The sequence below is a fragment of the Gymnoscopelus microlampas genome, assembly GCF_963454915.1.
Source record: "Gymnoscopelus microlampas genome assembly, chromosome: 20".
NCBI classification, from domain to species: Eukaryota; Metazoa; Chordata; class Actinopteri; order Myctophiformes; family Myctophidae; genus Gymnoscopelus; species Gymnoscopelus microlampas.
Window position 1 is genome coordinate 30225775 of NC_139957.1, and position 21326 is coordinate 30247100.

At 39.8% G+C, this 21326-nt stretch overlaps 1 protein-coding gene across 3 annotated transcripts in view; it reads left to right on the forward strand.

The window, feature by feature from the left end:
• ppm1aa (protein phosphatase, Mg2+/Mn2+ dependent, 1Aa) overlaps positions 1–21326 on the forward strand; it is a 31165-nt gene that overhangs the window by 986 nt on the left and 8853 nt on the right. For 2 of the 3 annotated variants that reach the window (XM_084044386.1, XM_084044387.1), the window contains exons 2-5: positions 1193–2049; positions 2159–2276; positions 4107–4218; positions 4374–4431. In XM_084044386.1, coding sequence (XP_083900512.1) covers positions 1213–2049; positions 2159–2276; positions 4107–4218; positions 4374–4431 — 1125 coding nt within the window. In that variant the 5' untranslated portion in view covers positions 1193–1212. Of the gene's footprint in view, positions 1–1192; positions 2050–2158; positions 2277–4106; positions 4219–4373; positions 4432–12106; positions 16164–21326 lie in introns of those variants that run through there. The other variant, XM_084044388.1, reaches the window with a different exon arrangement.

Genomic DNA, 21326 nt, shown 5'->3' on the forward strand with positions numbered 1-21326 from the left:
TGAGTGTAGCGAACTGTTCTGCATTGCGGGCCTGGAGTTGCTGCCCGGTGTTATTAAAATATAAAATATTGTTTTTACGTTATCACGTTAGCTTGAAGGGCAATACTCCAGTCAGTGGGTCCATTAGATTGATATATGCTAACAGCTAGTGTGCTCAATATGTAGCCAAATATGTACCCAAGTCTACTATTTTTAGACTAGAGCAGGGGGCTTGAACTCAGCTCCAAGATGCTAATCTTTTTGCCATAAAAGGATGACAACGGTGCCATCTGTTATACTTAACTTATATGGGGGGTAATAATGTTAAGGGCTGGTGCGCATTATAAAACAACAACAACATAGCAAAGTGAAGTGGGTGGACTTATGGTTTTTTGGAATTTTCATAAAATAAAAAACTATATATATACCCCCCCCCCTCACTTGGCGGACTGGGGTTTGACTGAGGCCTATTTAATTTCATTCCAAAAAAAGGTAGTTTAGATCCATGAAATTAGCATTACACATCTACAACCCACTAGCTTATCACATCCACATATCAAAATCCACAGCCATTGACCCAAACATTACCAGCGGACCAAACAGATGTCTTATACGTTTTTATCTGTTGGCCTTGCTCAGGCTCATATCACAACATTGTTATATACTTAGTTAAAATAGGGGCCTCAGTAGACTGTATGGGAATGGGAAGGTCCCCGGTTCGTTTCAGCCTACATGCCCAAGTGTCCCTGAGCAAGATATTTTACCCCTAATTGCTTTTCCATGCGTTCACCTAAGCAGCACACTGCTGGATAAAAATGCAGAAATTTTAAATTTCCCTTGGAGATCTGTTAATACCCTTTACAAAAATACGATGAAAAGTTATGTACTGTAGTGTATGCGTTAACCCACCAAACCCTACTTGTAATATTATTTGCTACCTAAGCATAGATATTTAGTTGCCTCATTCTTCGGTGTCTCTGACATCAGTTGTTGCTTTATTTCTGCTGTTAAAAATAATATGAGAGACCATATTAACTTCCTTGTTTACATTTGCCTGGCGATGCTGCCGGCAAGTCGCAGACAGTACGAGTCCTCGACACTCAGAAGTTGTGGGACATATAGTGCGATGCGTTGTTTGACATTTGTCTCTCAAAGAATATGTGTGTATATATACATGCATTCATACATACTTTTCTTCTAATATGTTTTTCAGGTTTTGAGACGAGAGGCATAATGGGGGCGTTTTTGGACAAGCCAAAGATGGAGAAGCACAATACCCACGGTAACGGTAACAACCTGCACTATGGTCTAAGCAGTATGCAGGGCTGGAGGGTCGAGATGGAGGATGCACACACGGCTGTAATTGGTCTGCCCCACGGTCTCGACCCCTGGTCCTTCTTTGCTGTTTATGATGGTCATGCTGGGTCCCAGGTGGCCAAGTACTGCTGTGAGCACCTGCTCGAGCACATCACCAGCAACCCAGACTTCCAGAATGCTCTGAAAGAGGAACCCTCCGTTGAAAGTGTGAAGAGCGGGATCCGCACTGGCTTCCTGCAGATCGATGAACACATGCGGACCATTTCTGAGAAGAAACACGGTGTGGACCGCAGTGGCTCCACTGCAGTAGGAGTGATGATTTCTCCCAGCCATATCTACTTCATCAACTGTGGAGACTCACGGGGCCTCCTCACCCGAGGTGGAAATGTGCACTTCTTCACACAGGATCACAAGCCCAGCAACCCACTGGAGAAAGAGAGGATCCAAAATGCTGGTGGCTCAGTCATGATCCAGCGAGTTAATGGGTCTCTAGCTGTGTCCCGGGCCCTGGGAGACTTCGACTACAAGTGTGTGCATGGAAAGGGCCCCACGGAGCAGCTGGTCTCTCCAGAGCCTGAGGTGAATGCATTAGAGAGATCTGAGGTGGAAGATGAGTTCATTGTGCTAGCTTGTGATGGCATCTGGGATGTCATGGCCAATGAGGAATTGTGCGAGTTTGTCAGGTCCAGGCTAGAGGTGACGGATGATCTTGAAAGAGTCTGCAATGAAATTGTTGACACCTGCTTGTACAAGGTATGCCATGCCCACATAACGTGTCAAAAAAAAAAAGACAATCATGATATTACAAGGCGTTACAGTATAATTGATTTACATAATCTGTACATTCTTTTTCTTTGAACAGGGAAGTCGGGACAATATGAGTGTGGTGCTGATCTGCTTCCCAGGGGCACCAAAGGTTTCTCCTGAGGCTGTGAAACGTGAGGCGGAGCTTGATAAATACCTGGAGAGCAGAGTAGAAGGTAGATGTAGAAGCTTTCACAAATATCAATTTGTTTCCATATGAAATGTGGGGGAAATGTTGTTTAGCTTAAGGTATTTTCTAACATATACCTTATATTCTGTTATTATTATTCCAAGGCTTATACCGTAGATAAATACACTTAAGCTAAATAGACATTATCTAATCAATAGCAAAGACAGATTGATGTCATCTAGTTTGTGCCATATCCCCCACCTTCCCACAGAGCGTTGGACATATTCTTTAATCATCCACTCGTCAGTTCAAAAAGAATGGTGACACCTATACCCGTGTCTAAAATGCAAATACACAGGCGTGCATGTGAGCCAAATTGCTGACAAGTTATTGAATTAAAGACGTGTTTGCATTGTCAAAACGGCAAGACTTTTGGTACCATACCAGAACCTGTCCAAATACTCCTTAGCGTGAGCTAACATTAGCTACTGTTAGTGATCGCTGTGGGAGTGCTGGACTATGGGACAGGCTGGGAAGACCCAGGGCAAACCAGGTGACGTAAAGCTGTCTTCCTCATGAATTAAACAAGACAGGGTCTAATAACAGTGTGGCTTCCATGTGGATCTTTGGACCTAATGTGGCCGTCTATGAAGTTAATCATCTATGACCTCAGTACTATGACATCAGTTATTTCCATATTTGGCCCTATTGAACTGCCATTGACTACCATTTATAAAATGTAATTAAAATGTTAAATATAAAAAATATATCAAACGCATGGAATAATTCACACAGAGAAAAGGCGTAGAGATATGGGAAGAGACATGACAGGAGCTGGGCTCTTAAAGGTCAAATTATGCTTTGAGCGACAAATGTCAAACGACACATTGCACTAAATGTCCCACAACTTTCTGAGTGTTGAGGACTCATACTGTCTGCGGCTTGCCGGCAGCGTCGACTGGCAAATGTAAACAAGGAAGTTAATATGGTCTCGTGCATCTCCATGGTAACATAGTTTACTTCCTTCCCAACCAATCGCAGTATGCAACCTTTTCTGAAGTGTGTGCAACTTTTCCAGAGGTACGAGACATTGTCCGCGAAGGTCCTGCGCGACACATTTTTGTCACTTTCGTTGTGCAATGCGTCATTTGACAATTGTCGCGCAAAGCATAAATTGATTGTAAGTCAGGTCCTTGTGACTCACAAGGAGCAAGCAGTCAGCTAACCACCACTGCACCACCAGATACCCCATGTTTAGCAAAACAAAATTATGCTTGTTTGTGTTGCTTAAAACAGAAATGTAAGCACCTTGGAGTGCAGATCTCCGCCAGGCCGGGTTGCCTACCCAGGGCTGTGTCAGTTGTGTGGTACAGCCTCAGGACACGAGGAAGCTGGGGGGTAATAGTTTGTGCGACAGACCTTACAACTGTTTGCGTTTGTGGTACCCCCTATGCCTATGGGCAGAGTTGTGCTGTAGAGGCCCCTCAACATGCGATTACTATTTGGGGATGATTGCATGTTGCCTTCATGATATGTTTTTTTTGTAAGAAATAGGCCCAGCCCTCAAATGTAGAAGTAATTAAAGGTTAATGTCACAAAGTATCAAGACCCTGTTTGGGGGCTATGTCAGAGAACAATTGTGCCTAATTTAGTGGGAATTTGGTTTGTTGCAGATTAGAACAATTGGCTGGAGGCTGGAGGGTCATCCATGGCCTTCTGGGAGTGTGCATGCAAAGTTTCAAGCCGATCCGTCCAGCGGTGCCCAAGACTAGCTGTTAACAGACAGTCGGACTCACAGAGGAGAAAACATAATCCCTGCCCCTAGCTGTTCCGGCCTGGTTGAGAATGATATTAAATAATCTTTCTTCTCCAACAGAGATCCTAAAGAAGCAAGGTGATGAAGGGGTTCCGGATTTGGTCCATGTGATGCGGACATTGACATCTGAGAGCATCCCAAACCTCCCTCCTGGAGGAGAGCTGGCAAGCAAGTAAGGGACCTTTTTGTGTTTGAGGCTATGAAAATGCATTCAAGTGGTGGGATGTTTATTACTAAAACAACTGTTATAGAATTGGTTTTGCTGTTAATCTGAGCCCTGATCACGGTAAGCTAACCTGTGATAAATGTTCTTTTTATTCTCTTCAGACGAAGCGTTATTGAAGCAGTATACAACAAACTTAACCCCTACCGAAGTGATGACACAGTAAGTATACCAGCAAAATGTGACTCTCTGTAGGTTTCATTTGTTTGTGTGTGTGTGTGTGTGTGTGTGTGTGATCGCCAACATTTTTACATTATCCCATGCATGCCGATACTATATTTAACATGGTGGAGCAAGACGATAACGCTTTGGTCTAGTGGTGATCCGGGATGTTAAGGTTTGAGTTTTCTGAATTGTAGTCAGATTAGACGTGGGTGTCATCAAATATGATAAATTTCACTAAATACCTCTTTTGCTCTTGTGGCGATAATATCGTATTTATTTTTTCACAAACTTTCCAAAATAGCAGCTCTACAAGTTCACAACGAGCAACAATTTAGCTTGATAAAAACCTAAAGAATAACAATTGTTTTTGTTTATATGATAAGTATTTCTTTCTTAGATATATTATTAGTTTTTACAGTTTTACAACTATTCAGTAAGCACCTGTAAATTCTTTGTAGACATTAACTATAATATTCAATTGTAAAAGTAATTGAGTTTTTGTAATGCAAAATTGTCAAATTTACTGTGGGAATTAACAAAATGTAAACAAATAGACCACAAAGCTATTCTCCTGGTCCATTGAGATTTGCTTTCCAAGCTTACAGCATCAGTCACTTATTGTTTGGTCCTTGACAATGAAAACTGGCATTGATTCCATTATTATTTCAACTTTGGAATGGTGTCATGAAACACAGTAAATTGATGGCATTATTTAGTCAACAGTTCATTAGAGGATCTTTGTCACAACATATGCAGGAGAATAAACAATGAACTTTATCTGTTGACTTACATGTGAACTATAAGAACCCCTGTGGTATGTATTTTGCATTACCTCTTAGGCCTAGGCTACACGTATATGGATCTTTTCATAAACGGATATTTTAGTCCTCCGTTTTTAAAAAGAATCCCTGGCCACATGACAAAGATTTAAAAAAATCCCTGTCCACACGTAGACGCAGAAACACATTGATCAGCGGCAAGTTTCAAGTTCAGATTTTATATTTAGGCTACATTTATTTTATATATGAGGGGCCAAATACAAATACATTTTAATCACATGTTAAGGCCCAATACTGCAATAGCTGCATTATTTTTAATAGCATACGTGAACAGCATACGTGAACATAAACGAAAACAACATTATTATGGCGCAGCTGCGGCGCAAACAGTAGCCATGGTTCACATGACTCATGGTGCCGCCCGAGTCCCTGGTTTATAGTGGTGTTTTTTTTTTTTTTTTTACATTGCCAACTCTCACATGTACATAAACGTTCAGATTTCAAATATAAAGTGCTTACCCCTGAGCCACGGATGTTACAAGGCGATCCGGACCGCGATAAGTACCCGTATCTCCCGTATTGTTCAATAAAAAGCATTTTTTTGGTAATGTATCAGAGTGCAATACACCTCCCAACCATTAGTGTCGCATGGTTGAAAGCATCGAAGACAATTTGGAGAAAATGGCCGGCGATCGGATTAAAATGTTTTTTATTGAACAATACGGGAGATACGGGTACTTATCGCGATCCGGATCGCCTTATAACGTCCGTGGCTCAGGGGTAAGCACTTTATATTTGACATCTGAACGTTTATGTACATGTGAGAGTTGACAATGTAAAAACAAATCGAACACCACTATAAGCAGGGACTCTCGGCACCATGACTGTCATGGTATGCCAGTCATGTTGATGTTTCAGGGCTGAGTTTTACTTCATCAATTCATTCCATGGGCGGTCGTCCCAAAACTCCCCGACCCACGCACCTTTGGAGCGGGCCACCCGCGGCCGCTCCATGGTCGCTGGATTTTGACCCGGGGCGATTGTGAAATTAGGAGAAGCGTCGGAAATTAGGACCACAGACCCCACATTCAACCTGTGTGCGCGCCGTGTGCTCTACTCGGCGCAGAGAAAGAGGGGTTTCGTCACACAGTGAATGAGCTACTTTTCCCACCACTGTCTTTATTAATTATGACATTATTTTGCCATAAATGAGCGTGCCTTGTTTCATAGACTGTAAGTGTTGCTCTCTCTCTCTCTCTCTCTCTTCATTTATTATTATAATGACCATGAGCGGTCCGGTGTGTATTATTATATTATTTATTTATTATTATAATGACCATGTGCGAATGCGCGATGACGTCATCGTTTCTCAAAATCTCCGGATTACATGTCCACACAGATCCACTGAAACGCATGTTTTGGAAAACCTTCACTTATTTATCCGTTTACAAAAATATCCGTTTTAGCGGCCAAAAACACCGTTTGCGTGTGGCTGAAAGGCCCAAACGCACACAAAAATGTGCGTTTAGAAAAAGATCCATGTACGTGTAGCCTAGGCCTTAGTCAAGTACATGCATTGACAAAGCTAAACCTAATCCTCCTTGAATTGAACATGTTTTTCTAAAGTCATGGATATGCCTCAATATTTATGCCAAATATCTCAATAGCTATACAATATGAATATGGGTTCACACTTGTTATTTTATATTTGTAACAAGTGTATCAACAGTGAAAATTCTTCATTCTTAAAGAAAACAACTGCATATTAGGTAAACTCATATTACTCGCTCTCATTATAGCAAACTAAAGACAGTTGCTTCCCCACTCAAACGCACTTGCCCGTCGGGCAACCTGAAGGCAAACTCCACTCCACTTGCCAAATGTTTTATTTACTTGCCACGGGCAGTCGGGCAACCGTGTGTCAATCCCTGTGGTGTCTTAATGTTTCAATGGAGGTACCCACATACTGTACAGATTCATCAATGGGTCTTAGCAATAGAGTGGTGGTGCCAGAAATGCCAGTTTGTCCTTGTCGGGGATCAGTTTATTGATGGCGGAAAAAAACAATGTTGTAGTTGTACATCATTTTTGTTTTTGCATCTGTCATAGTTGTCCATATATAGTATGTTCTATGTTGTCATCCATTTCATTTCAACATCTTCATTACAATACAATCCTGGTCTGAAGGACCATTACTTCATTCTCATGTAACTGTTTCTGGGAAAGTGACAGTCATCTGTGATTTTACATATTTCTGTTTCTGTAGTGATGACACTAAAGGTTTGGGCATCAGATGTTTTTGCCATTTGAAGTGAGATCTATTGAATGATGCTCTATGTCACCAATTTTGTGACCACTGTAAACTTGACTTAAGATTTGTATACATATCAAACTGATCATTCAGCATGTGGTAATAGTTACACTCACTGAAAAGGTAGTCCGGCATGTGCATGATGATATCCTATTGCAGACTCTGCCTTTAGTTGGTTTCGCTGGAACTTACCTCATGCTATTTTATTGGCTTGGTTACTACTGAATCCATTAAAGGGTCATTTCAGTGAGGTCAATCCAAATGCAATCACATGTCTCATCATATTATTGCTTATTTAAACTTAAGAATGGGCAATTATGAAGCATTTGGATTTTACTGATGTCAGCCGTCTAGCTTGGAATGCTTTTTGACAGAGTACCATCCCATACAATAGTTTGAATGTTGTCATTGCATTTGATGGCTAACTATTCAACAGAAGCTTCATTTGAAAACTATTTGATCTAAAATCAGCAGTTGGGAAAACTCTTTAATTTGGTATGTAGTGGTCCTGGGTTTGGACACTAGTTAAATAGAGATGCTTGACTATGTCTTGACAACTTTTATAGAAGTTGACAACTTGCCTTTCTTTTGGGACAATGTAGACACAGGACTACATTGTCCACTTTTATGGACAACTAGTGAAAAGTCTACAGTAGAAGGAAGGATCAATTGATGGAAAGTAAAGTGAGTCTATGCTGTTTAGATTTTGGTGCTGTAACAAGTTGACTTTTTTTGCATGGTCTCTCATCGGGGCTAAATCTTTATAGTCTTCAAATGTGATGTCCCTTCATGTGGGAATCAATCAACTTTTGTAAACTAAACAAAATAACTTAAGTTAGAGTGGGGAAAAAATGAGTGGTTCTCAAACTTTCAGGCTGCGACCCCCCCCCCCCCCCCCCCCCCAAAGTAATCATATTTGAAGTTGAACTGGGGACCATATTTGAAGTTGAACTGGGGACCCCCCCCCCCCCCCTGACAAGCGCTTGGAATTGTAGGAGTTGAGTCATTACATTTTGTTTGACTCGGTTCCACAGATACGTATTGTAAAAATAGCCGATCTACAAGCAGCGCTTCTCGTTGCAAGCTTGTAGACCGGCTATTTACTTTTTTCTTTCTTAGATAATATTTTACAATTTGTCCAATGTTTGACCATTTTTTATAGTATGATTACTTTCGACGCAGTAATGGTCTTTTTTCTTTGTTATTTTAGAGGTATTGAAAAGGTGTTAAGTCCTTAAATTGTCACTTCAGAAATGTGCAGATACACTTCTACTGTATGTTGGTTTATTTACTGTTAAGTGAGAAAACAATGTTGCACATTAAGCAAATCATCTGGGCGGGGATCCCCCAAAATAATTTGGGGGTCCCCTGGGGGTCCAGACCCATAGTTTGAGAACCACTTATTTAAAACGGGAAAATCTTTAAGGACATTTAAAGGAGTAATATTAATTAGGACCATACCTTTTAGAACATGCTTTCCTGAATTAATTCTGGCTTGGGCCAATAATAGCCTTTAGCCCTTTTGGTGTCCACTTGTTTCAGCAGGTGCATAGTGTATGAGGGTTAACATTCCCGCTGAACACTACACCAGGTCATTTCACTAATTAACACGCCTTCATCCATAGAGGGGAGCCAATTAGTGAAATCACCAGGTGTAGGGTTCTGTTGAAATTAAATCCACCATACACTCTGTTGGCCTCCATGACATGATTGGAGATAACCAATCATCAGCCTGACCAATCAAATTTGGAATAGTTGCTCCATTCTCGTGGCTACATATAAACACATGCTAACAGTGTGCAGCCCAATAATTGGTTAGGCCAGAGTGTCTGCTGCTTGTCCCTTGGTCCATGAATTTTGAAGTTAAATTTGGCACATGTAGTTGCACATGGAAATGAAATAGCTGGATCCAGCTACAGCTAAACACATCTCTCAACATTGTGGTATTTCAATTAATTATTAGCTTGTATCAGATAGTATTGTACGCCCAAATGACCTAGCTTCCTTACTTGTGGCAGAATCAATCAGTATGACTATAATGAAACTCCATTGCAGTTAAGTGCAGCTTATATTGCTTATTTTTAAAGTAATGATGTAAATGCCAAGACATGTTGTTTCCAAAATAAGGCAGACATTACATACATTTAAGATAGACTTTACATTTCACACCTGTTTGATGCATGAAAATAATTATGTTTTGAAAGGCTAACGCAAGCGCAACGAAAGTCTGCTTGCGTTATCATTAACTTTGGCATGGAATATAAACTTTAGTCTTGTGTGCCTCCAAATTACACTAGGACTAGACGGATTGGACTTCACTTAACCTTTTCTTAACTGTTGACAAAATAAAAAATCCTTCTAGTGAGTTACATTTATCCAGAGGAATTTACTGGCCACTTTCCATCTATTTCTTTGCCTACATGGTATATAAATTATATATATATACCACTAAAATAAGAGAATCACCCACGCTGTTGATGTTTATTTCAGTTCATTGCTGATGATTACCATAGTACAATATTCACTCACTAAGCACCACACAGAGCCTGGTTCAATTCCTGGCAGCGGTACCTCTGGCTTGGCTGGGTGCTCCAGTGAACACAATTGGCAGTGTTTGCGGGTGGAAAGCCGGCAGGAGTTTGTGTCCTTATCGCTGCATTGGCGACTCATACAGGTCGGTCATGGTGTGTGTACAGCAGGGAGGGGATCTGGGTGAGATGGCGTGAAATTCCTTCATTTCAGGTGGAAAGAGGCGGCTGTCAACTCAGTGTGTATCGTAGGCGATAGTTGGCACCCTCTCTAGACCAACAATGGGGGTTTGTGGCAACAGGGACCACATCACAGCTTTGGTGGTATTTCAGAGACTGTTTTATGGCTGCAAATGGAATGTTAGCCCTATAACTAGACTAGAAGTAATGTTAAAACATGTGATTGGTTCTCTTTAAAGCAGTGGTTCTCAATCTTAACCTTTCTTGGGCCAGCGCATACCTATCCGATGTCCACATCCAATTAAAATGTAGGTGAACTGTCTGCTCTGAAAATGTAAATGTTTTATTGTTGCTTATATAATTTAGAAAACAGTGATTATTTGAACTGTAGAATTAGAATAGCCTTACAAAAGGCCTGGCATACCATTCTTATTCTTTTAGTGTTAAACAACTGCTACAATTATACATTTTGCAGGTAGAAAACAAAAAGCAGTCTTATAAATGGTTCCATTGTAAAACCCAGAAGAGTATTATGCACTGCGCTCAAGTGAGCTGCAGTTTGCTAATCGCCACAATGGATCCTTTTCAGTGCACCTTATACCGTGGTCGCATAACATCAAGAATCTTTACTGAACCATTTTTGATAAATTGCAAGTTAAAATTACCCCCAACGTTATTATGCAATTTCATACAAAGACCTGCTGAATCCACTGCATTTGTCAACAAACTATTGAAAATAGTGTTTTTTGCCCAGCACTACTAGGACATTGTCAAAAATGGATAATGGATAGTATTGATGAGAAACCTTGTGGCTGCTGAATAAGGAACAGAAAAAAGAAATCTTTACATAATGTTGGCTGCACCCTGAAAAAAATATTCCACTGTGAAATTAGTGACATACCAAATCCTGCAGCTCCAATGGTGCAGTCGAGAAGATCTAACAAGGAACGATGGTTCTAACGATGGGTCAAGAAAGAGCTGTAGTTCCAATCACACAACTTAATGTTGGTGTTTGAAAACACTTGTCCTTAATGCAGTTTTCAGTAACATCGGAACAACTCTCCTGGGAAACGCACCTCAGGCTTAGTAGCCGTCCCAGACATGCTTCCACCTGTACAAAACTCCATTAACCTCTGTTCACTTGACTTCAGTTTTAGATAACAAAATGATGAAGGTTCAAGGTTTCTTTATTGTTACATCTTATGTATGGGCACATGAGAGAACAAATATTTGGTTCTGTTTTCCTCAGACGTAGCAGCATTAATTGTAATAATAGTAATCATGTACAGTATACAACAAATAGGAAATTAATACAGAGTCAAAGAATAGCAGCAGCATTGAGACTGTTTGTCCATTGGTCCTAGCCCTCAAATATACAACCGTGACTCAACACCTCTACTATATTGCTTGCTTTTAATGCTGCCCGACGTTCTCCGAATGCTCCCTGGGGTGGGGTACCGCCTCATTGAGAATCACTACTTTAAACTAAGGGTCTTCACTTTTGAGAGATACTGTAGACATCATAGTTTACTTTTGGTCACTACAAATTTGTTTGACATCATGTGCACTGGAAAAAACTTGATGCTGCATTCATATAGATGCATAGTTCTTTTGATCTCTCAGTGTGTGATTGAAACGGGGTACATCTGGCAAAAATGATGGTGCTTTACTCAACTCTTCAGTTCAGATATTATGGACGGCATCAGATTTGTTCAGAATGTTTTGATTCTCAAACTCGAGTCCTAATTAGATCTCTGTTTTGTACATTGCTATTTCAATTTTATGCGGTACATGCTGTTATCCATGTATTGACTCAGAACACTTGGATTTAGACCGATCGTCTGAAGGGCTTTTCCTTCCTCTCTTTTGTCAAGGACTCGGCGTCCACAGATGACATGTGGTAACACAACCCCCCCAACCACTAACACAGCATAGAGTTTACAAACCGCCACCCTCTCAAGACCCCACAGCAGCTCAGCTCAGCAGTCAGTCTCTCCGCCACTCTGAGCGTTTGGTTTCTAAGAAGGGAATGTGATGCGAGGAGGAAGAGAAGTTGCGTGCACACACACCTGGAATAGTGCGGCACCGGTCCACTCTGGTGTTAAGGATCCTCACCATTTTGTCTCCCCTTTTTATGTTCATCCAATCTAATACTTAATATTCTCCCTTATAGTAATCCGTAATGAGTGAGTTCACCAGGTTTTCAGTTTGTTAGTTTTTTAATCAGCTTAAAGATGATTTCTTCTGTTTTGTTTGTTGCTGTAATTAATTTGATTCACATTTCCTTGTGTGTTTGTATATTTCTGTTTTTTTTTTGTGAAGTGCAATTGTCCTGTACAAACAGCCTGTATTTAATGCAGCTTGATTTTAAGTTAAAAAAAAAGAAAGAAATTAAAAAAAAAAAAAGAACCTTTTATGCACTATCTGCCCCCAAACCACCACCTCCCCCACCCTGCTCTTCTGGAGTTCTAACAAATGTCTATTCAGTGAATATTACTGTTTGTCCTCCAGGCGCTAAATCTTTCCGCTCTTTACTGCTTTTTTGTTTTTTAGTTGGTCTTTGCTCCTTAAGAAACGGGTAAATTGTATAGGTTGACAGCACAGTAAGCTCAATATATCAAACCATTCAAATCCTAATTATTTTAATAATTTCTTTTCTGTTTTTCTTTTTTGTATTTTATTTTTGTATGTGATATCTTTTCTTTTACATGCTCAAGTAATAACAGCAAAGTGTTTTTCTGTCATTTTTGAAGAAAAGAAAAAAACTATTTCATCTTCTTAAGACAGTTGATGAAAAAGGAGTTCCCAGAGAGTTTGAGGTTTGAAGGTGATGCTCATCTAAAAACCTGTTCACACTTGCCATGTTTGTCTGTGCAAATAGACATGTAATTGCAAGTGGGCTTCTGTGCGTGCGTGCGTGTGCGTGTGCGTGTGCGTGCGTGCGTGTGTGTGTGTGTGTGTGTTTGCGTGCATTTCTGTAGAGGTAGATCTGTATGTGCAACCCTAAATTAAACTTTGCTAAATGCCTATGGTAGTTCAGATAGCAAACCAACCCAGGCTGGAGATCAAGGGAATTGCTACCCCATTGCTTAACCATTGTCCACCCAGCCATCTTTTCTATATCAACACAAGAGGCTCTCATTACTCCTTAATCCAAAACTTTTGGATAACAGTTTACATGTGTAAAGCCTAATTTATATTTTGGCGTATTGTCGCTCTGCAAAAATAAGATACAATTTAGGTGTTACGCAACGACATATAAATTAGTCTTAATGCTATTTGAACAACTTAAAGGTATATATATATATTATAATGTCAGATGATAACAAGTAGTTCAATTTACCCATATGTTTTATAGCTGGTCAGCGTCTCGACTAGTTTATCCACACAACTTTTGTGTCATTTTTTAATATAATTTCCTGAAGATAATTGTTATCAATGCCCACCATGGGTGCCATATGAGTTAAATGCTATTATTAGCTTTATGACCTCCTATGCCAAGTTTTTTGTTTTGATTTTTTTTCCACAATACTCAGATTTTGTATTTGGTACAGATATATTTTTTTGGTCATAGCCGCTAACATTATCTGTTAATTTACTCCATTTGAACAGTTAAAGCACTGACTATTTTGGAGGAATGCGCCTGCTCCCTGTCTGATTAGCTGAGTTGAGAGTTGGATCTCAAATTCAAGGTGGTTAATTTTAAATGGTCTTTATTTGTTGACACAAAACAAGAACAAATCCACTAAACGTATCAAGGTTTCCTGGTTGTATAGCACCTTTTTACTCTCTTCATGTTGTGGCGCGCTCTGCTTAGAAACCTCCCCACCACACCAGAAGTCAGAGCACAAAACAGTTTGCTGCTATAGTGAATGATCTATGAGTTGATTTGCAGTTAATTTTCCCCTTCTTTTAAAAGATGATTAGTCACCGACTAAATCTGTATTTAACACACAGTAGATACAGTATATTTCTTGAAGAGATTTTTTTTATTTCAGATTTATTTTCTTCCATTGTTTAAAATTGCATTGTTTGAAATGTATGTATGTGTGTATATTTTTGACTTAAACTATCAAGGAATAAATGATGTCGCCTGAGTTAGTTTTTGCAGTGGACAAGATAATGTTCTGTTTTGTCTTTGGATGTTAATTAGGAGTTGAAAATTCTAGGTATAGAATATAGAAAAGTTTCCCTTTTTGCTTAATCTCCCTCTGAACTCAGTTTTATTTATGTAACACAAATTAATGTACTAAATATATAATTCCTTCTTTATACAATTGACAATCCTAACTTTTACTATAATTGGCCCAATGAAATGTAATGATTGTCTTTTTTTTCTTGTTTATTTTGCAGTAAACACAATTTGTTAAGATTCATTTATATCCTGAATGAACCGATTCTGTTGTTTTATGGCACAGTGGGCCAAATACCACTAGACCCTCTATTTTCTATGAATTACCTTTATTACAATTACAGTATATAACTTGCAGAGGACTAACCAGCTCGTTAACATTTAAGAATATGCTTTGAATGATTTCTGGCCCTGAGGGTGGGATTTTTTTTATTTGATCTTGAGTTTTCCATGCATATGGTTTGTTGCTTTAAAAAGCTTCAAACACCAGTCACACTACTGTAAATACATGTAACAGCATGGTCATAATTTATTGGCTCATTAGACCAACGGAAGTGTTGTGGAAGTGGTTGTCCACTTGAAATCCTTAACAGTTCCTCTTGTAATTCAAAATGAGGAAACAAAATACTTTATTTTTTTCTCTCCATCAAACCTTGGTCTCCCTGCTTATCTCTTACCCATTATGTCAAAAGGAATGACAGTTACAAATCAGCGTGTACTAATATTTTAACCGCTGTGTAGACAATATCTATTTTTTAATCCCAGTCTTTTTGGATTGATGGAATATATGCCACATTACTGTGGGTATGTTATTTTTTGAATATGCCTATCTATTTACAGTACATGAAGTAAACAATGAAAAGCTCTCAACTCTTCTCAGCAAATTCAGTCTTTTCAATAACCTCAGATTGGAAAGAAAGCTATCAGTATATTTCAAAATTGCTCTTTTTATTTTTATTTTAGATAAGTAAAACATTTCTATGCCATCTGTAAAGCTGTACCTTTTTGCGCTGGATTGCTTGTGTTTGGTAAGTCAGGTCACTTATTGTCACTGTTGTCTACCAGTTTGCAGCACCTATTACTTATTGTAAACTTGCTAGGTGTGAATAACATTTAAGCAGAACATGGCATGCAATTTTTCTGCAAACTAAACAAGGAACACGCATACACTTAGCAACTAGGGGCCATCTCCTGTTTTTAGATCTATGTCAGGGGTCTTTGCTACATCTTCCCCTTAGTAATCCTGCAATTCAGGATATGGCCCTGAAATGATGCTGGTTTATATTGTGTTGTGCTTTTATACAGATTTGAATAATCAAAATAACTTCTGCTACACAACTTTTGTTTCTCAAAATGAAAAAGGTGAAAATTGACTAAAGTTGTATGGGATGTTATTTGCAGTGGTTTGACCCATATAGGAGTTTTTCTTTTATAATATAATAATTACATGCACTCCACCCACCTTTAAAAAGCAGACACAAAAAACTGAACTCCAAGCATCTCGCCGTCCGTATTTTCATAAAACTACCATACCTCATAACATACATAGGAACCCCCCCCCCCCCAAATGTTTAGAAATAATCACTTCAGAACTGACACAATCGAGCAGTTCATAAAGCCTTTAGAACTTGTGTTCTTTAAGATTGATCCATTTGGGCAGAATAATCTACATTATGTTGATGTACAGTATTGGAGTGAAGTGTGCTGATATGAAATGGTGATTACATGACCACTGCGAATTATAGCTTATTTTGTTAACTTGACATTGTCTTATAAGATAGTACCCCTCTAAAAGAATGCCCCCAAACCCTTGCTCATGTAATTTCACCAACTCATCTACTTTTGTGATATTCAGTTAGTACAAAGATCTAGAATTGTATCCAGGTTCAGGGTTCTAGAAATGTGAGATATTTAGGTGTGATTCAATGACAATGGTCATATGCACTGATCGTCTGTATAATCAGTTTATTTTTTATTTTTCACAAAAGTATGTTATTGTAGGGGGAAAACTATTATAAAGCTATTTACAGGGTTACCTTTGCTTGCCTGGAACTAGGTTCTGTATATTAATGTACAGAGGTGTACCTGGCTGAAGTTAAAGAGATTTTAACACTTGCGCCCTATTGTACATATTAATGTACCTCAGTTGTGGCGTTTTACTGTGTGACCCTTAGCAGTGGTGGGTTACGTGTCTCCTTCCAGGGAGACCTGAGCCTCACGTTGCTGACTTTCTCAGCTCATTAATAAGCTCACCGATTTGCCTTACCTAATCTAATGTTACCCCCTAAAGTACTTGTTAAATGGACCACTATGAGGAGTAATTCTACTGACATCACTTTCTTATAGATTAAAACTGGCTTCCATGTAGGGTACTTAAAGTATCAACATAGTGACATATTGTGCTGGTAGTCACATGGTACAAATGTTCACCCATTGCTGGTTTGTATACCCCCCTATGTTACCTTGTTAAAATATTACTCATATTAATTTTTGTTCACTCCAGCAGATGATGTCATAATTTAACAAATGCAAGTGTTTAACAATATTGGTAACCTTGTAAGCATTCAAAAAATGTGCGCGCATACATTCATGTCTGCTACATATGAATACATTCAAGAATAGCTTTAGAGTGCTGTAGATAAGTATTGTCAATGTTGATTCAAATGCTTCTCAGAGGCCTCTGTGAGTGACTTTACAAAGTTCAATAACTGTATATTTTGTATTATGTTCTAGTTCCAAAGGAATGACAGAAAAAAAATGTTTAAAAAAGCTTTGTTCCCTGAACTAAATTGTACTATTTGTGTTGTCGATTGAACAAATTGCATTCCTCGCTTGTGAATTGATGCGTTTCTCTCCTTCCTCCCTGAATATCAGCCCCTCCTTTCTTTCATTTTTTAGCCTTTGAAGTTTGAATAAAATTTCTAGTTTGCAGAATGTATCACTAAATAAATGGGTTGTTACCTTGTACCTCTCATTTCATCTCTTTTGATCTGTTCGGAATAATGTGAAAGGAAAACTGTGATTTTGAAGTGTGTGTGTGTGTGTGTGTGTTTGTGTGTGTGTGGGAGGGGGGGGGCACTCCTTTGCAGACACATCCATGCTGGAATTAGATTGTCCTGGTAGTGGGGAAACAAATTGGGGGATATTCTGTCCACATTCATTCAACACCTTAAGACAGAGTTTTAGATTATTGCCATCTTTGTGTTGCCCTTTGTGCCCAATGTTTCGCTGCGTAGTAGCAGAGCAGACTTCAAACAAAACTTTCTTTGAGCATTCTATCTCAGAGTCAAATGTGTTTGCAGCCAGCAACACAATATCATCCTGGCTTAGTCTTGATTTGTCAAATGTGTTTGCAGCCAGCAACACAATATCATCCTGGCTTAGAGTCTTGATTTTTACGAGTTTAGCAACTCATCTTCCACTATAACTTGGCCGTCAGTTGTCTTGTAGATCACTGGTTTTGTATGTGAATGCACACGTTTAGCGGCCGATCCACGCCCAGAAGAGTCCATGTCCATCACGGTGCCATCCACCATGCCGCGTTAGGATAGTCTTGCTTCTGTGGTCCCGTAGAGTGTTCAAGGCTCTGTAAAACCAAGGGTTCCTTCCCTGCTCTTTCGGCAACCATTCACGGCCGGTCCCTGGCTAAAGGCGAGCCACGCCTAGCTAGAAATATTTGTTGTTGCCCGGAGTTAGCTGGGTTAGCTACCGCTGGTTAGCTTGCCAGCCAGAATATCCACTCTGGCTGACAGCTGGCCGACAAGAAGTAAAGTCCACCAAATTACTCCATCATACTCAAATGACTGTGTATTAGTGACCGAGAACGCAATATATAAACTTAAAAGTAAGAAGTAAAATGCTTAAAGCCGAGTTTATAAAATACTAAAAGCAACGAGGGGATAGATAAGATAAAACTTTGATGTTCCCTGAGAGGAAAATCTGGTTGTTCCTTCCAGGTGCGGACAGGCCGTAACAGGCGTAGAAATAAAAGTTTGTCCCAGATTGACATAATCAATTTTATGTTGGGGTCTGTGTCCATGATGCCTTCCATTTTAGGCCCCCCTCCTGTTTAAGGCAAGCGCCACAACTTGGGCATCGTCCCCCCATATGACAAGAAAGGCAGCCCCCTCTCCCATTTTAGGCAAGTCACTTGCCGTATTTTGGTGATGTGGTTACCAGACTAACATGATTCTCAGCTTCATGTTTGTGTCCATGTGATCCCTCTTCTGTTTCAGTCAAGCAAAAGTCGCAACTGATTCCTATGGTGTACTGATGAACATAATGAACTAGACTTGGTCGCCTCATTATACGTGGTTGAGAGTCCTTGTCCTCAAGTCTGGGACACATTTTCATGAATAAAACTATTAAAACCAATCTATGGTTGCACAGACTTTTGGGTCGCCTCATTGGACAAGATTGAGAATTGTTGTTAATTGGTGTAACTTTGCCCTGCCCCTTTCTTTATTGGTCTGTTGTGTTTTATAGTTTATAACCTTTGGACCACTTGTCACCTGTAAGGGTCCATTTGGAACTCCCTTTAGCAAGGGTCTTCAACAGGGGGTCCGGGACCCCTAGGGGGTCCTCAGAGATACTGCAGGGGGGCTGTCCAATCTTTGTCGGATAGCCAAGGGTCAAGTTTGCATTTAACATGAATCCAGTATGTATTGGGGCTCCCTGTTTTATGTCTCTCTGAGCCTCCTTGGCCTGAAAAACATTGAAGACCCCTGCCCTATAGGAATTGTTAAAGGGAACCGTTAAGGAATCAGACTGTTAAGAGGAACCGGAATCGTTAAGATCCTAACCTAAAGGATCCCAACCCTAGTTCTGATCCCGCCCACCCGAACCTCTGAATGATGTCATATTGTAGTTTTGGCCCCGCCGAACCGAACAACTTTCACCTGTTCTGATTTAATATGCATTGGGCTTAACTGCTCCCAGACCGCTGTACTTATCCTGCTCCTAATAATTAGGATGCAGATGACAAATTTCACGTATGTGCAAATGAAGGAGTGGGGACCAATTATTCATTATTAGATGTAAATCTGTAAATCTAACAACAATACTGGTCCATTTTCATCATACAGTGCTGTTGCACAGCAAAAATAGCTGATCTACAGGCTCATTGCTGTAGATCACCTAATTTTTAAGTTTTTGAACATTTAAATCAACACTTTTTACTGTGCATTCACACTCAGGCTACTGTGCATTCATACTCAAGCGTTGTGCATGACTTCATGCTATCCGCTATGTATGACAATCAACCAGCTCTTCCATGGCTGCATGACTTGTTGTCAGCCACATGGACTCAGTCTACAGCATGGTGTCATTGACCTGTCTGAATATCAGAGTTGTCTTTGTCTTCTCTGCCTGTCCGTCTGTCTGTCTGTCTGTCTGTCAGTCTGTCTGTCTCTCTGTGGTGAATGCAGTGTGTTAGAGCAGTGATTCTCAAACTGGGGTCTGCGTAGCGCAGACCCCCAGGGGTCCTTGAGGGGGTCCCCAGCTAAATTAGGTAATATTGCTCACTAATATACAGTAGTTAAGTTAAAATCAGTACTTTAACCCTAATACATCGGACATTTGAAAATAGTCAATACAAGCTCACAAGATGTGAAACTTGAAGGTCTATTTTTTTTTAAATCTTGAAATAAATGTGATTTTTTTTTAATATTTTTAAACATCCTATCCTATATGAAAATTTGCTAATGGGCGGGCGGACCACGTCCTCACGCTCATGTCACTATGACTCAGCTATAACCATATAAGGACTTCGTAAAGCAGCTATTCCCAAATATGGAGTTTGTTGTCTAACCTCCATTTTTCTCATGGCATCAGGACAAACAAATGAGTCGGCTCCATAAATGGGCACAAAAGCGGGAATGCCCATATATGGTAATATTCTGATGACATCAGGGATCTCCATATATGGGCATAACAGGGACTTGGACTGACAGATACAGAGATCTCCATATATGGGCATATCGGTTCGGATCGGCGATGCGACGCGCCCCGAACCTCTAGTTTCACAAATCTTGTATGGGGTCCTTGGCACAAAATATTTTCATATGGGGGTCTGCGGGCTGCGGCCAAATAGATTTAGGGGTCCTTGACATGAAAAAGTTTGGGAACTACTGCTAGAGGCTAGAGCTCAGAGGATTGGTCAGGGCAGTCCATGGGATTGGTCAGGGCAGTCTACTGGGATTAGGAGCCATGGGAGGGATTACTGTAAATGTCAACATAATGTCATGAGCTGTGTTAGAAGGTCAAACGTTCAAACGGTGCTCAGTGGCGTCCAGTTAATAGATCAGGTATAATTTAAATTGTTGTGGCTCTTGATGACATAGACTGACACTTGCATAGTAAAAAATCTGTTGGTTAATTAATGTGTGTTCATTAATTTTCACTTTCAAGGTTAAATTGACACTGGACATTACTGTGTAGATTTTTTAGGGTGAAAAGTCATTATTTAATATTAGGTGTTTTTTATCAGACTTAATCACGCTCATGTTTCATGTTAGGGAATTTCAGATTTTATAAAATGTTTTGCAATTCTCAATTTTGAGTGAAGGGAGACAGGAGGGGAGTTGATTGGCGCTCGGGCCCTTGCTAACCACATGCTAAAGTGGTTATTAGTGCATTAACCACCCCAATTTCAGATGTCTTTACTACAAATCTGTGATAACTTTTAAATGCAGCCTTTTCTGCCTCACGCTATTTTACTTCATTACACAACCCTTTGTATGTAAATTTAGATATGGAGTGAAATTTGATTCAGTCTTAGACTCTCCTTGAACCTGTCAGTTAACAAGTCAGCTAGCCAGAGGGGGGCACTGTTATTAGCTCTGCCAATTAGAGTTTGTTACAAATACCAACAGTAGCTGTTCGAAAGAAATTGGTTGCACAGTTACACAACTCCTTTTAAGTTATGAGATTGTTGTATCTGTGTTATTTTATGGTGGTTATTC